Source organism: Zalophus californianus, chromosome 6 (genome assembly GCF_009762305.2).
Source record: "Zalophus californianus isolate mZalCal1 chromosome 6, mZalCal1.pri.v2, whole genome shotgun sequence".
Classification (NCBI taxonomy): Eukaryota; Metazoa; Chordata; class Mammalia; order Carnivora; family Otariidae; genus Zalophus; species Zalophus californianus.
Window position 1 is genome coordinate 83147149 of NC_045600.1, and position 15579 is coordinate 83162727.

The following is a 15579-nucleotide window of genomic DNA, read 5'->3' on the forward strand; positions in this document are numbered from 1 at the left end:
TTTGTTTTTAAAGTCTTTCTAAAAGGCGCCTGGGTGGCTTAGTTGGTTAAGCGTCCAACTCTTGGTATTGGCTCAGGTCATGATGTCAGGGCCGTTGAGACTGAGCCCTGTGTCCGGCTCCACACTCAGCTGGGAGTCTGCTCAAGATTCTCTCTCCCTCCCTCTGCAGCCCCCACCCCACCCCAGGCTCTCCTTCTCTCAAATAAATAAATAGATCTTTAAAAAAATAAAGTCTTTTTAAGTTTGTGTGTTTTTACTACATGCATGAATGACTTCTCAAACCAGAAAGCAGGGACCATGATTGTTAACACACCTTGCCCACAGTAGACACTGCTAACAGGTTGGTAAACAACATTAATTACATATGCTCACTGTGGGAGTAGACTGACATTGAGAGGAGGTGATTCTAAAGGTAGTCTGACCAGCAGAAAAAAGGAGCATCAGAGAACCCCTGATCATTAAGCCAATACCAAATTCTACCACCAGAGATTCATTCAATCAATAAGTTCTTCTGACATATAGATTGATGCACCCATTTACTCCAAATGGCCTTGGCATTGAACAATTAAAAACAGCATGAAGAGGGGCGCCTCGGTGGCTCAGTCGTTAAGCGTCTGCCTTCGGCTCAGGTCATGATCCCAGGGTCCTGGGATCGAGCCCCAGGGAGCCCGCTTCTCCCTCTCCCACTCTGCCTGCTTGTGTTCCCTCTCTCTCTGTGTCTGTCAAGTAAATAAATAAAATCTTAAGAAAAAAAAAACACAGCATGAAGAAAGAGAGAAGGGTGTGTTAAGAAAAAGGAGTACTTCCCCCAGTAAATACTGGGCCCTCCCCTTTATCACCATTCCTTACTCAATTAGGCTTTCTTTACTATCCAGACTAGTGGTCTACAAAGAAAGCTTCATATGCAAGATTCACAAGGTAAATAATATTAACAGGTTAGGCTAAGTGTATCATTTTAAAGAAAATAATACACAGGTATAGTCAAAATGGATTAAACATATTTTAGTAACGGGGGTATAACCAAAAAATGTGGGGACCAGTGGCCTATATATCTACAATGTTGAAGAGTTTAAAATAAGATTTATGAGATGATTCTAAAATTTACGTAAGAATGCAAAGAGCTAAGAACAGCCAAGGCAATACTGAAGGAAGATGAAGCTAGAAAATCTGTGCTACCAGAGATCAACTTATTATGAAGCTATAGTTCATACAGGGTGGTAATGGTTCAAGCATAGACAAATGGACCAATGGAATAGAAAAGAGGCCAGAAACAGATCCAAACATGTACAGCTACCTATCTTGCAAAAGTGATGCTGAGGGCAGTAAGGATGGTCTTTTCAATAAACACAGCTGGGTAAAATCTCTATCTATATGCACACACACAAAAAAAAGACAATCCTTACCACAGACTAAAAAACCACCACAATTCTCTGTAGATTGGAATGTGAAAGGTAAATAAAAAAAACTTATGGAGAAAAATACAGAGGATAATCTTCATAACCTTTGTATACAGGCAAAGATTTCTTCAACAGGACACAAAAATCTAACTATTTAACAAAAGACACCGCTGAGAGTGCAAAAGTAAGCTCCAGAGTAGAAGATAATCTGCAATACAGAAGGGCTACAAATCACTACAAAAACAGACAGCCTCATAGAAAAATAAGCAGTATCTTGAATAAGAATTCATAAAGGAGGTTATCCAAATGGCTAATAAGCATTAGGAAAGGTATTTAATATCATTATTCATAAGGGAAATGTAATTTAAAGCCACAAAGAAAGGCTGCTAAAATGAACAAATAATACAACATTCTGGCAAGGATGTGGAACAACCAGAACCTCTCATACGCTGTTAATGATAGTGAAAACACTGGTGCAACTGTTTGAATTTTCACTAAAAGATGTGTACAGTAATACAACAGTAGTATCTGTAACAACAGAAACTAGAAATCACCCAAATATTTGCCCACTTACTCTTGGGAAGGCAAGGCAGTGGAGAGGAAAAGTGAATGAAAGTGGATACAAGGGACTTCTGGAGTAGAGTTCCAGTACTGATTGTGAAGTAACTCAGCTGTATGTACACTTATGATTTGTGCACTTTCCTATATGCATGTTAATATCTCTAGAAGGACAGCCAAGGCAACAAAAGACAAGATATAAAAAGTTTTATATGCTATACTTATTATTTCTCTCTAATCTACTTGGCTTGTTGTCTACTAAAGCAAAGCAAATGCTCATTTTTTTCAGAATCAAGATAGGTGCTTCTTAGAATCATGAGTTCAAATAGTTGCTAATTAATTCTGTTAGAAAAAAAATTTTTTTTTAACTTCCCTAATAACTTCGTTAGGGTACTGGTTATCACTCACGAATTTTCTTCCTACCCCCACAATCTTTAAAGATGGACTCCACAATTATGTCAGTCCTTTTCTAATCTTTCAAGACTTTTCTCATCCTTCCTAAGTTTGTAATTCACCATTTGAATTACAGCAAATATCTCAAGTTATACTGTCAGGACATTTACTGAAAATAGTAAGCATGGTTAGTTATAAGTCTATTTCCTGTGAAAACAAAAAACTCTTGATTCCACAGTAGTAGGATCCCTATTTAAACAAAGTGGTCTTCCACAGGATTTGTAAATTATATTAACAATGCCAGAAGTGTTTTTTTAGGCCTCAAAAACAGCAAACAAGTCTTATCAGGAATGATAGGCACAAAGCAAACATGATGAATTTATCCCACACATAAGAGCCCAAGACCTTATATTTAAAACCAACTGAAAAACTTAAACATCAGCACAACAGATAATTATTACACTGAAGTCTTAGCACTGTTAACTAATATTTGATGTTTTCTTTTTAAAAAACCCATTTTTGTCAATTTATTTTATTTTATTTTTTTATTTTTTATTTTTTAAAGATTTTATTTATTTATTTGAGAGAGAGAATGAGAGAGAGAAAGCACGAGAGGGAAGAGGGTCAGAGGGAGAAGCAGACTCCCTGCTGAGCAGGGAGCCCAATGTGGGACTCGATCCCGGGGCTCCAGGATCATGACCTGAGCCAAAGGCAGTTGCTGAACCAACTGAGCCACCCAGGCGCCCCTAGATAAATGTTTCTTGAATAAGAAAAACTCAGTTCAGGGGTGCCTCGCTGGCTCAGTCATTAAGCGTCTGCCTTTGGCTCAGTTCATGATCCCAGGGTCCTGGGATCGAGCCCCACATCGGGCTCCCTGCTCAGTGGGGAGCCTGCTTCTCCCTCTCCCACTCCCCCTGCTTGTGTTCTCTCTCTCGCTGTGTCTCTCCCTGTAAAATAAATAAATAAAATCTTGAAAAAAAAAAGAAAAGAAAAGAAAAACTCAGTTCAGAGAAACCAGTGTGAGAAATAGGACAGTAGTGGTGGCAGGCACATTCTAACAAAGCCATTCTTGGGGGGACAGTTCCCATAATAAACTACTTTGCTCAAGTTTGGATCGGCTGGGTTCTTTCAAAATTATTTATACAATCTTTGAATACCAGGGATATAACAGGTAAATACCAGAATATACTAAGACAGAGATGGACCTTGACTACTAACTACAAGTCAGGATAACTACACAGTGAAATGGCATTCAGCTCTCTGAGCAATTTCTGAACGTGAGACTCCTCCTTAAGTTCCAAATGTCAGTTTCATTCTTTTGACTATTAAAAAGAATGATCCAGAATCTTCTACATGGTGACTCTATGTATCTAGTCCTCTGACTATTCTAATATTATGAGGTCATATAATGCTGTATTTTTCAAACTGTGATTAGTGAGGGTCATGAAATCATTTTTTAGTAGGTTCTAACTAACATAAAGGAAAAAAAGAACTAAAAAAAATCAGAGTACATTGTACATGAAGGTTAAGTACAGTCTTGTGAATATTTTGTTATAAAAATTTATGTATATATATGTAGTATTTCGTGTATCTACATACTTACCAGGTGGTGATAAAAAAAATATTCTTAAAAAAACATTCTTGAGTTATAGTCACACTTCAAAAGCCACAGATATAATGGCTTTATTATATTTTTATTAATTGTTACACATGGAGTCTCAACAAAGTAATTCTTTATTCAGAAGTTAGGTCAATCTTTGAGGCTAGATAACATATAAAGACCATTCTGCTTAGTTGAAAGCAACAATTTCTTATAACAGATCAACAAACTCTGGCAAAATACACTGCCTGGTTGATATTTTAATATATACATGTTGGAGATGAGGATGATGAGACCAAAAGCAGAGCAGTGTTTCTACATACACAGAATTAGCTTTCAGCTACCCTTGACCTACTGGTTGTGTACATGGTAAGCCCCTATGAGAGCAAATGTCCATTCACAACATGAAATAAAATTAAAGAGGAAGTGAAAGTGAATCTAACTTCAATTAGATAACCTTACAGATTTCACTACCAACTTCCCATAAGGCACATGACCCACATCTGAATTTCTCAGGAAATTCATTAATTGATATAAGGACCTCACTGAACAAATACAATGAACATACTACTGTATTTTCAGAAAGCAGAAGAATACAAATAAGGGAAAGAGGATCTTTGAGTGTTAAGACAGTTGCAGGTATCTACATAAGAAGGCATAATAAACCCTTAGGAGAATGGTGCTTCCTGTACCAAAAGTAAAACTAGCAAAAACTTGGGGCACCTGGGTGGCTCAGATGGTTAAGCGTCTGCCTTTGGCTCAAGTCATGATCCCAGGGTCCTGGGATCGAGCCCCGCATCGGGTTCCCTGCTTGGCGGGGAACTGCTTCTCCCTCTCCCTCTACTGTTCCCCCTGCTTGTGCTCTCTTGCTCTATCAAATAAATAAATAAAATCTTTAAAACAAAACAAACCAGCATCAACTTATAACTATAGTAATATAAATTACCAAACGTAGGTGGACCAGTCTATAGGAAGTTAAGCAACTCTTGACCAGTTACAGCAATATTTCACCAGACAGAAGTCACCCCGTCACCATTGACTACATTATTCCAACAGGACTGGAAGCTAATTCTATTCTCCTTTTGGCATTACCGATCTTCTCTCCAGAGTCCAAAAAAGCACATGGAGCAATACTTGAGAAACCAATTTGGAAAACAGAAGGAAGTCGTATGAGTTCTTCAGTGTACAGGGGGCAAATACCAGATCCCACCAAAGAATATCCAGGATTCAAAAGCAATTAACTATAAGACTAATGACCCATTAAATTTTTTAAAGGACACAAGGAAAATGCCCTGCCTTAACTTTTAATTTTCTTGAAGGACTATAACATATAAATACACAAATCTCTTTTCAAAACTCTCCAGTGTTTCCCATTTCAATCTGAATAAAATCCAAATCCTTGCAAGACCTGATGATGTCCTTATGATCTGGACCTACATCTATAATGTTATTTCCTGTCACTTTCCCTCTTACCTACTCTACAATGGCCAGAACAATTATATGAAAAAGTGTTCAACATCATTATTTTTCATGGAAATGCAATTTAAAATTGAGATAATGAGGTAACGCTACAAATGCAACAAAATGGGACGGACAATATCAGGTATAGGCAAGGACGATGAACAGCAGCAACTTCTCACATTTTGAGTAGGAGTGTAAATTTCTAAAACCATTTTGGAAAAAGGCTTGGAAGGGGCTACTAAATCTAAACATACATATACCTAATGATACAGCAATCTCATTCCTAGATATAAACCCCAAAGAAATTAGTGTTTACATTTACCAAAAGACATGTACAAGAATATGCAATGCACTTTTATTTACAGTAGCCCTCAAATGGAAGCAACCTAAAAATCCACCAACAGTAGCACAGGTTAATAAATTGTGGTCTATTCAGACAATGGAATACTTCATAGTATTACAAAAGAATGCTACAATGCAACATGGATGAATCTCACAGACATAATATTGAGGGAAAGAAGCTGGACACAAAAGTGCACATACTGGATAATTCCATTTACATTAAGGTCAAAACCAGGCAAAAATAATCTGTGGTGATAGAATAATTGTTTTGTTGGTTTGTTCTGAAATGGAGGAATGGAGGTATTAAATGGGAAGATGCATGAGGGAGAATTCTAGGTGCTGGAAATGTTCTATACCTTAATCTAGGTATAATCTAGTAGTTATGTAAGTGTATCCACATGGATAATTTCAAAAGAGTTGTATATTTAAATTCCATGTAATTTACAGTAAAGTTATATACAAAATACATATTAAATATACACACATGCACAAACATGCACTATATATATATGTATGTATATATATTTATGTATCCATACACATACAAAATGTCTATGAAATGATAGTAAGTTATAACTCAGTACACTGCTCCCACTCCTCTAGGATTTTGTGGCTCCACAAGGCCATCACTGACTTTATTATTACTTTTACTGACGCAAAGAGAAGGGAAGTGAGTACTACCACGGACAGCTGATGGTGAAGTAAGTGCTTACCTTTAACAAAGGGCAGCTGCAAAGGTTGGGAAAGGAGAGTGGAAAATTAACCCCAAGAAGGAAATCCTTGTTTCTCAGATATCTCTGCTGGCTCTCCCCTTCTGGCTCTCCCCAGGAGCGCAGCTGATGGAGCCTGTAGGAGGCTTTCAGAGACAGGAAAAGAGCTAACCATCTGAAACAGACCACAGCAGACATGCTTATTCAGTGCTCCATGGAGGTTTGAGGGTAGTTCAGAGCAGTGAGGAACCTTGTCTTTCATTCACGTGTCTCTTTTGTACATCTTGAGCATTTTAGAAACAGTTCTTTTCTACTTTCAGATAAGGCCATTTCACACTTTTCTTCTATAAATTCTGTCTTTGGCATGACTTGGTTTGCTACTACGAAAACTAAAAGCCTCCATAAAGCTCCACTCAGTGTTAAAGAATATTTAACTCTATCACAAAAATTCTATTATAAAAACATCCTCATATTAGGGAGACAGCCTTTTCTAACAAGATCACTGTTTATTACATAAATACAAAATAATAACGTAAGTGAAAACCATTATTCCAAAGGAAAAGAACACAGAACTAAGTTTCCCAGAATAGTTAAGGCAGGCTATGCTGTAATCACTACCAAGTAAAGGACTCACTAACCATTCTCCGCCTGCAGAAGCAAATACAACATAGGAGACTAACTAGAAATTAAGGAGACTTAAAGACCTTCTGGTAGCATTTGGGGGTAGAGCCTAAATAATTTTTACTTAAGGTATATCATGAAGCATCATGCAATTATTAAATGATCAAAAGAAAATTATAATTCCCTTATAAAAATTTTTACTCTTATAACAAGAAAAAAATAAGGGGCTTGCTAAGATAATACAATATTAAGTATTTAGTTTCACAGTTCAAACTCTCTCCCTATTTATTCCCAACTGCTCTCTCATCAAATTAAGCAAACTTCTCACCTGGCCAAAAGTCCCTGAAGCATGAGGTTTGCCATTTCTGCTGGAGATACATCAATAAAGCGAAGGAAGGAGAAACAGCTTTCTTCATTAACACCTGGAATATCAAGGGACAAAGTTAAACCCAACACTAAGCCAAGAGATAATAGTCAACTAAAGCTACTAAACTGCTGTCTTTTTATTTAAGAATGAAAAGATATCTAAAGGTTTCAACCCAGCCACTATGATGGAAGTCAGGGTGTCATATTTTTGTACTACAATTGCAAGTGGGTGAGGCAGACCTATGAGATCTGGCATACATGGATCAGAGTGGAGTGGCTCATCAACTACCTTTGGGCTTTTTGGATCTTTGGCTAATCACCTTTCTCTTTTTATCATGGAAAGAAAAAGAAAAGTATAGAGTTAGAGATTCTGAAACTTTGCCTTAATACCATGGACAATGCTCAAAGGTAAGCTGCTCCTTTCCCTTAGACTAAGGAGGAAGGAACTAAGTCACATTAATGAAAGTCCAGCATCATCTCTGTCAAGTTTCAAGGGTGTAAGAAACTCTTAAGAGGCAGGTAAAAAATAAAGATGGAAGGTCAATTAATAATCTTTAATTGCTTCCTGTTATAGCCACAAATCATAGCATCTATAGATGAAGAGAACTAATTTACTTAAAGCTTATCAAGACTTATTAAGATCCAACATGCAGGCAAAACCATTGCTAGTTGAATATCAGTCATTCAGCAAAACAAAGACCATTCTGGTAAACCCTGGCATAATTTCCTTCCCAAAAATCAAAACACCTACCTTTTCTGTGAAAGAGAGACTGCTGGATATAGTCTGGTGCAAATGGAGAAAGAAGAACCCTTAACCACCTGTAAAATCAGTAAATAAAATAAATCCAAATATAAAAATACTGGGAACTAGATTAGAGGTCCAAAACTAAAAAGAATCTTTTAGATTTCAAACTGTTTTCTACATTTAAGAGATCTGTTGCCTTATTACCTGGCAAAAATCATGGCATAAATGTTAGACAGTACTAAGTAATTAATAGATAAAAGAATATAATACAAGTTCAAAGTGGTCTCATTTCATTTCAGAGAATCACAATACAAAGCTGTAAGTTACCATATACCATATGAAACAAACAGCACTATAGCTCTGGTCTGTTTCCCCCTGCCCATCTAGTTGAGTAATAGTCTGGAGCTATCACAGACTATTTTTTTTTTAATATTTATTTATTTTACAGAGAGACAGAGAGAGAGAGAGTGAGAGCAGGGGCTGGGGGAGAGGGAGAGGGAGAGAATCTCCAGCAAACTCCTAGCTGAGCGGGGAGCCTGACGTGGGGTTTGATCCCATGACCCTGCGATCATGACCTGAGCTGAGATCAAGAGTTGGGACACATAATCGGCTGAACCACCCTGGTGCCCCACAGACAGAGAAGTCTTAAAATTAAACCCAAGGGGCGCCTGGGTGGCTCAGTCATTAAGCGTCTGCCTTCGGCTCAGGTCATGATCCCAGGGTCCTGGGATCGAGCCCCGCATCGGGCTCCCTATTCAGCAGGAAGCCTGCTTCTCCCTCTCCTACTCCCCCTGCTTGTGTCTCCTCTCTCGCTGTGTCTCTCGCTGTCAAATAAATAAAATCTTTAAAAAAAAATAAATTAAACCAAGAAATATATCTCAACTTCAGTTTCATTAGGCTAAATATTGTTGATTACTTTGGTAAAGCTGCTTATATTATTTCTCTACAGAAGGAACTTTTTTTTTTTAAAAGATTTTATTTATTTATTTGAGAGAGAAAATGAGAGACAGAGAGCACAAGAGGAAAGAGGGTCAGAGGGAGAAGCAGACTCCCCGCTGAGCAGGAAGCCCAATATGGGAACTCGATCCCGGGACTCCAGGATCATGACCTGAGCCAAAGGCAGTCGCTCGACCAACTGAGCCACCCAGGCGCCCCAGAAGGAACTTTCTAAATCCATGATTCTCAAATGTTGATGTGCACAAGAATCCTTTGGGAGCTTGTTAAAAAAAATCCAGAAGCCAGGGATAGCCTCATTCCCAAGTATAGAATGGACCTATACACATTTTCTGAATGGAATTGGTCTCTAGCATATTATATTAACAACCACTTCACCTTTAACCAAATCTGTCACTGCTGATTTTGGCAGGAAGGTAAATTTGATTAATCTGAAATCCAATCAGTTCTCCCACAAGTGTTATTCCAAGTATAAAATAACCCACCGCAAAACAATTTCAGTACTAAAGCAGAGACATGATGATCTCTCTTGGTACAAGTACATATTTGCACACACATGCACATTTCTCAATCAGAAAAGCAACCAGAAGTGGCTAGAGCTATTAAGGTCATCCAATTAAACCCCGATACTGCACAGATCCCTACCACAACGTTCCTCAATAAATAGGTGTCCACCCTATACTTAAATACCTCATTGTTGGGGAACTCAAACACTCTCCACTAAACCCCCAAAATCATTAAGCCACAAAACCCCAAATTACAAAAACACGTTAGAGTGAACAGATATTAATATGTGCTCACCTGTCTCGTGAATGGTTGAAGACCCTGATCTGTCCATGACGGTAGATAAACTTTGAAATCTGGTATGGCTTTAGGGAAATATGAAATGGAGACCAAGTTTCTTGTCGTTCAAATAACTCTGGGTGATTACACACCTAAGAGGAAGGAAAATGACAAGACACCACTGTCACATGCAGACATCACTCTCGGAAATCATGGGGAATCCCAAACCCTGAATGTTTGCTTTTGTGAATGTGTACTTTCTCATTTCATTTCTCTTTAATAGTCTTTATCTGACCAAGGTTAGAGCCTTTTTCTTGAAATGGGTTAATGAGACAACTCCGAGGCAGCTGACCTAAAATCTTACCTTCCTAAACTGCATGACCAGATTCATGAGGCTGCTGGTGGTGGTCTGTGCTTGCTGGGTAGAACCCATAGAAGACTGCAATAAATCCTCAATAGAAATTTTGTTCTTTAGTGCCTGATATAGAAGCTTCTGTCGGCTGGTCAGTTGGCAATACATCAGAATCTCAATCTAAAAATCAGTAAGGACATTTATATTTTGAAAACCAGTTTCTAAGAGAAATCAGTATCAGCCTAAGAAACACATGCAAGCCAGATTATGACTGAACAGACAATATACATATCTCTAGAAACTCAGTATCTCTATAAGCTTGGGATGTGGCTAATTATCCAGAAAAATATTCTTTTCTTGATGCTCTTCCCTGTCACTCACTTTATATGCTGTCCCTGAGAAATCGCTTCCATTTTCAATAGCACCAACTGCTATCCATCGCAGTGACTTGCAAAAATATTTTCCCTGCCATTCCTAGTCCCATATTTTCTTTTCTTTTCTTTTCAGATTTTATTTATTTATATTCATGAGAGACAGAAACAGGCAGAGGGAGAAGCAGGCTCCCTGCTGAGCAGGGAGCCCGCCGCGAGGCTCAATCCCAGGACCCTGGGATCATGACCTGAGCCAAAGGCAGTTGCTTAACGACTGAGCCACCCAGGCGCCCCTTTTCTTTTTCTTTTAAGATTTTATTTATTTCCCAGCACCATATTTTCAGCTACCCACTGTAATGGTACCACTCAGAGAGTCAGTAGGGAAAAAAAAAAATCTTTTCTATAATTTACTAAATTGGTTAACAGCATTACCACTCAGTTACCCAAAAAGAAATTTCAACCAGCTCTGATTTTTCTTTCTTTCTCATGCCCATGTTCTATCATTTCCTAAGTCCCTCAAATCCACCTGGAAATTAACCTCTAATTATCATCCTTTCTGACCACTCTCATTGTCTTACTGCAGACTCTCATCATACCTAATCTAGACTGCTACTATCTGGGGGCGGTCGGGGGAGTGTCTTCCTGCCTACAGTCTTTACTGGTTCTAAGAAACTTTCCATACTAATCTTATAAGGTGATTCCAGCTGCTGAAAAAACTTCAATGTACATTTATTGCCTATATTAACATACTAAAAATTCTCTGGTAGGCAGAGAAGGTTTCCCATACTCTAACCAACCCTACTGTCCCAGTCTCCTCATCACCATGTCCTCCTATATACCCTAGCAACAATGCTCTGAGTAATGTTTGCTAGACATGCTGCATCATATTTGAATGTTGCTCCACCTTTGTTCACCTTGCTCTTGTTGCCTAGCATCTGCTTCCTTATCATATTTTCCTAGTAAATGCCAATTCATTATTCCAGACCTAGCTCACATGTCATCTCTGCTTTGATGCCTTCTCTAACCTTCCCTAACAGAACTACTCTCTTATCTGTCTTCCCATTATACTTCACATAGACAATCACTCTCTCTTATGATACAATATTAGTTAGTTATGTATTCATCTCTCTTGGAAATCTGAATGGAACCTGGACACTATATCTTTATATACCAATGGCTAGCAAGCAATTAGAGTTTAATAAAGAAATATATTATTTAAAAATAGATTAGAAACAATACTGATGTTTAAGAAATCTTAAGGAAAATACTATGCACAGTGATTAAACCATACTACATCCTCTGATCATCTCTGTACTGATGACCAAGTAACAGAAATTATGACACTGCTATCATTTTTTAAGCCCTTTCTGATATAAAAAGATTCATTGTTTTATAAAGTATTTTCCTTCTATCAGGTATATCTGTGCAACACTGCTATTTAGTTATAATCAGCCAGTTTCACAAAACAGTCATCAAGATTTCTTAAAAATAAATGAAACAAAGGTACAAAGGTATCCCTCACTTTAAAGGTGTATATCCCCACCACAATCTTTCAAGGAGAGTTACTAATTTCAAAATAATCTAACCTTTTGGCAGTGATAGAGGAGAACCTCCTGATATTATCAAGAACATTGAAAGATGACTTTTAGGTAGAGAGTAGAATTGTGAGAAACAGGTAGAATCTATGGAAGATGGGGGAAAACTCTGAAGAACTGGGAGGAAAAAAGGAAGAAAGGAGAATATGGAGAGGACTCACAGGAGATAAGAAAAAAAAACAACAGAAGTCTGGTAAGCATAAAAAAAAGATATTTATAAACCAAAAAAAATTTTTAATTTAAGATTTTATTTTTAAGTAATCTCTACGTCAAATGTGGGGCTTGAACTCACAACCCCAAGATCTAGCATTGTATGCTCCACTGACTGAGCCAGCCAGGTACCCCAACAAACCAAAATTATTGGCTTAGTATGAGGAAAAAATATTAAAACCCGAAGCACATTAAACTTCTAAATCTAATTCTTAGTTTACAGAAATACAGGAGACCACAGAACATGTTAGACAATACCAAAATGATGCAATTAGCAAAATCCTACATGTGGGAAACTCTATAGGACAAGTAACTCGGTTTCTTCAACAAGGGAAAAAAGTAGGGAGGGACTAAAAGATTTATTAAGACACATATCACCCAAATGCTATGTGTGGGCCTTGCTTGGATTCTGATTTCAAAATCTTTTTTTTTTTTTTTAAAGATTTTATTTATTTGACAGAGAGAGACACAGCGGGAGAGGGAAAACAAGCAGGAGGAGTGGGAGAGGGAGAAGCAGGCTTCCTGCAGAGCAGGGAGCCAGACGCGGGGCTCGATCCCAGAATCCTGGGATCACGACCTGAGCCGAAGGCAGACGTTTAACGAGTGAGCCACCCAGGCGCCCCAAAAATCTTTAATTCTTTAACAGAGAAAGAGAGAGGCAGGGAACAGAAGTTGGAGAGAGAGTGAGGGAAGAGAGAGAAACACACACAAAGATAAATGGGGATAGCTGAGCAATGACTAGATATGTGATAGTATAATGGGATTATTGTCTCCTTTAGCAGGGGTAGTAATATATGGTTATATATATATATATTTTTTAAAGATTTATTTATTTGAGAGAGAGAGAGAATGAGAGATAGAGAGCATGAGAGGGAGGAGGGTCAGAGGGTCAGAGGGAGAAGCAGACTCCCCGCCGAGCAGGGAGCCTGATGTGGGACTCGATCCCGGGACTCCAGGATCATGACCTGAGCCGAAGGCAGTCGCTTAACCAACTGAGCCACCCAGGCGTCCGGTTATATATTTTTAAAAAGACTAAATCCTTAAAAAAAAGACTAAATATTTTAGAGATACAGATGAAAATATTTGTAAATGAAATAAAAGACATCTGGGAAATGCTTCAGAATAATCTAGAGGGATGGGGATGGAAATGAGTTAATCACTATTGAAGCTGTATGGTGGTTTTAAGAGGATTCATTATACTATTTTCCTACTTTTGTAATGTCTGAAATTCACTATAATAAAAAGTATAAAACAAAAAGAAGAAAAAATATTACCTGCCTTGGTTGTTTGACTCATTTTAAGTCTTCTTTGATCCACTCAAGTTTAATGGTCTTCTCTCAAACTAATCACCCTTCAACTAAACATTTACCAAGTCATTTTTTTTTATCCTGGAACCCCAAGGTCGTGTCTATTAAGGCTTAAACTAATGAAGTCTTCTTTCCTTACCTTGTCAGACAATTCATTTTCTACATCTTTCTTGATTCTCCTCAGCATAAATGGCTTCAAGATCATGTGTAATCGAGAGAGTTGATCTGAAATGCCAGGAGGGCCCCCCCGACAAATAATACATTATACTGACTTAACACAAACAAAAGAAATATCATGATCATCTCTCACTAAACTGTTCTTACACCTTTTGGCCTAATGAAACTCTGAAAAGAAGACTAAAACTTAATCTTTTCGTTAAGTAGGAAACCAAGGAGTCTGAATTTTCATAGCACCTGCCTATAGTCTATAGGGCAAATGCATTTTTCTATCATTTACTCAGACCAACAAGGACCACTGTATTATTATTAGAATTTACTCTTAGAGTGTTCTAAGATCATTTTATTAATAACAGTTCTCATATAGGTGAATGGAAGCTATCTGGGTCTCCCAGTGTTCCTCCAAAATCATTTTTCTAAGTATGTCAACAAATTAACAAATTGTAATATAAGAAATTACTTTAGGACTTTTCTAATAGTTGGTAGATATCAGTTCATATCAATGTAATAAACACCTCGCAACTCTTATATTATTCAACAAGGTCAAAAGTATTGATAAATAAATTTTAAAATATTCACAGTAGAAACAAATCCTAATATAGAAAGAAAATAACAAAAATAACCCCTCTCATATTTGTTTTTATCACAGGATAAAAACCTTACCTCATTCCATAAGGAATATAATTCTGATAGGAATTTTTCAGAATCTACATGGAGAATGAGGATTCTATAAGCCAAAATGTGGTACTTTTTGGACTCTGCCTGTTCTACCTTGATTAAATGGGCAACAGTACAGCAGTATCACCTCTATGAGTCCCTGTGGCTCTTTTAAACACGAACAAAGAATACAATTACTTTATAAAAGAAAAAACTCCTCCCCAGCACCCTGCCGCAGATCCTTCTATGAATACTGAAAGAAAAATTCTTTACATAGAAGAAAATATTCAATTATGTGGTTGCCTACACTGAGAGGTAGAAAGAAAGAGTTCATAAAAGCACTCACTCTCATCAATGGCAGATTTGTTTTCGGCGTGGCTCTCGATGTCCTTGGAAAACCATTCATTAAATTCCTCATGTGAATCAAATAATGTGGGCATAATAAAATGTAGCAGAGCCCAGAGCTGGAAACAGAAGAAATGTGAAATAATTGTAGGAAAACAAAATGACAGTGTGTGAAGATATGATGAGGGTTTGGAGAGAGTGAAAGTTGCAGGTGTGTGTGTCTGTGTCTAGGAACAGCTGTAAGTGTGGGCAAGTGGGTGAAAAAGAAGTGTGTAAGCACATGCCTCATCAACCAACCCTTATTTTCTAAGATGTTAGAGCAAAATGAGATTATTTTTCAATTCATTTCAAACAAAGTCTGAAAGTACAAGTCGTGCTCATATTTTGCAATGGGATAGTTTTAAAGATCTTATATATTTAAAAAATCCATTTCACAACCAAACACAATCTGAAGTAGCATAACTTGCTAATAACAACTCTTAATTGGGGGTCAGTAAATTATGGCCTATGATGCCAAGGCTGGTCTGCCAGCTACTTTTATAAATAAAGTTTTAGTGGGACATAGCTACACCTATTCCTTTATGTACCGTCTATGGCTGCTTTCACATTAGAATGGCAAGGTTGAGCAGCTGCAA

The 15579-nt window shown here is 37.6% G+C and overlaps 1 protein-coding gene across 3 annotated transcripts in view; it reads right to left on the reverse strand.

Annotated features, from left to right (window-relative positions):
* The window catches only part of INO80 (INO80 complex ATPase subunit), a 132099-nt gene that overhangs the window by 54106 nt on the left and 62414 nt on the right, over positions 1-15579 (reverse strand). For all 3 annotated transcript variants that reach the window (XM_027570069.2, XM_027570070.2, XM_027570068.2), the window contains 7 exons: positions 14946-15063; positions 13905-13990; positions 10295-10462; positions 9949-10082; positions 8200-8267; positions 7411-7504; positions 6465-6636 (listed from right to left, as the gene is read on the reverse strand). In XM_027570069.2, coding sequence (XP_027425870.1) covers positions 6465-6636; positions 7411-7504; positions 8200-8267; positions 9949-10082; positions 10295-10462; positions 13905-13990; positions 14946-15063 — 840 coding nt within the window. The remainder of the gene's footprint in view (positions 1-6464; positions 6637-7410; positions 7505-8199; positions 8268-9948; positions 10083-10294; positions 10463-13904; positions 13991-14945; positions 15064-15579) is intronic.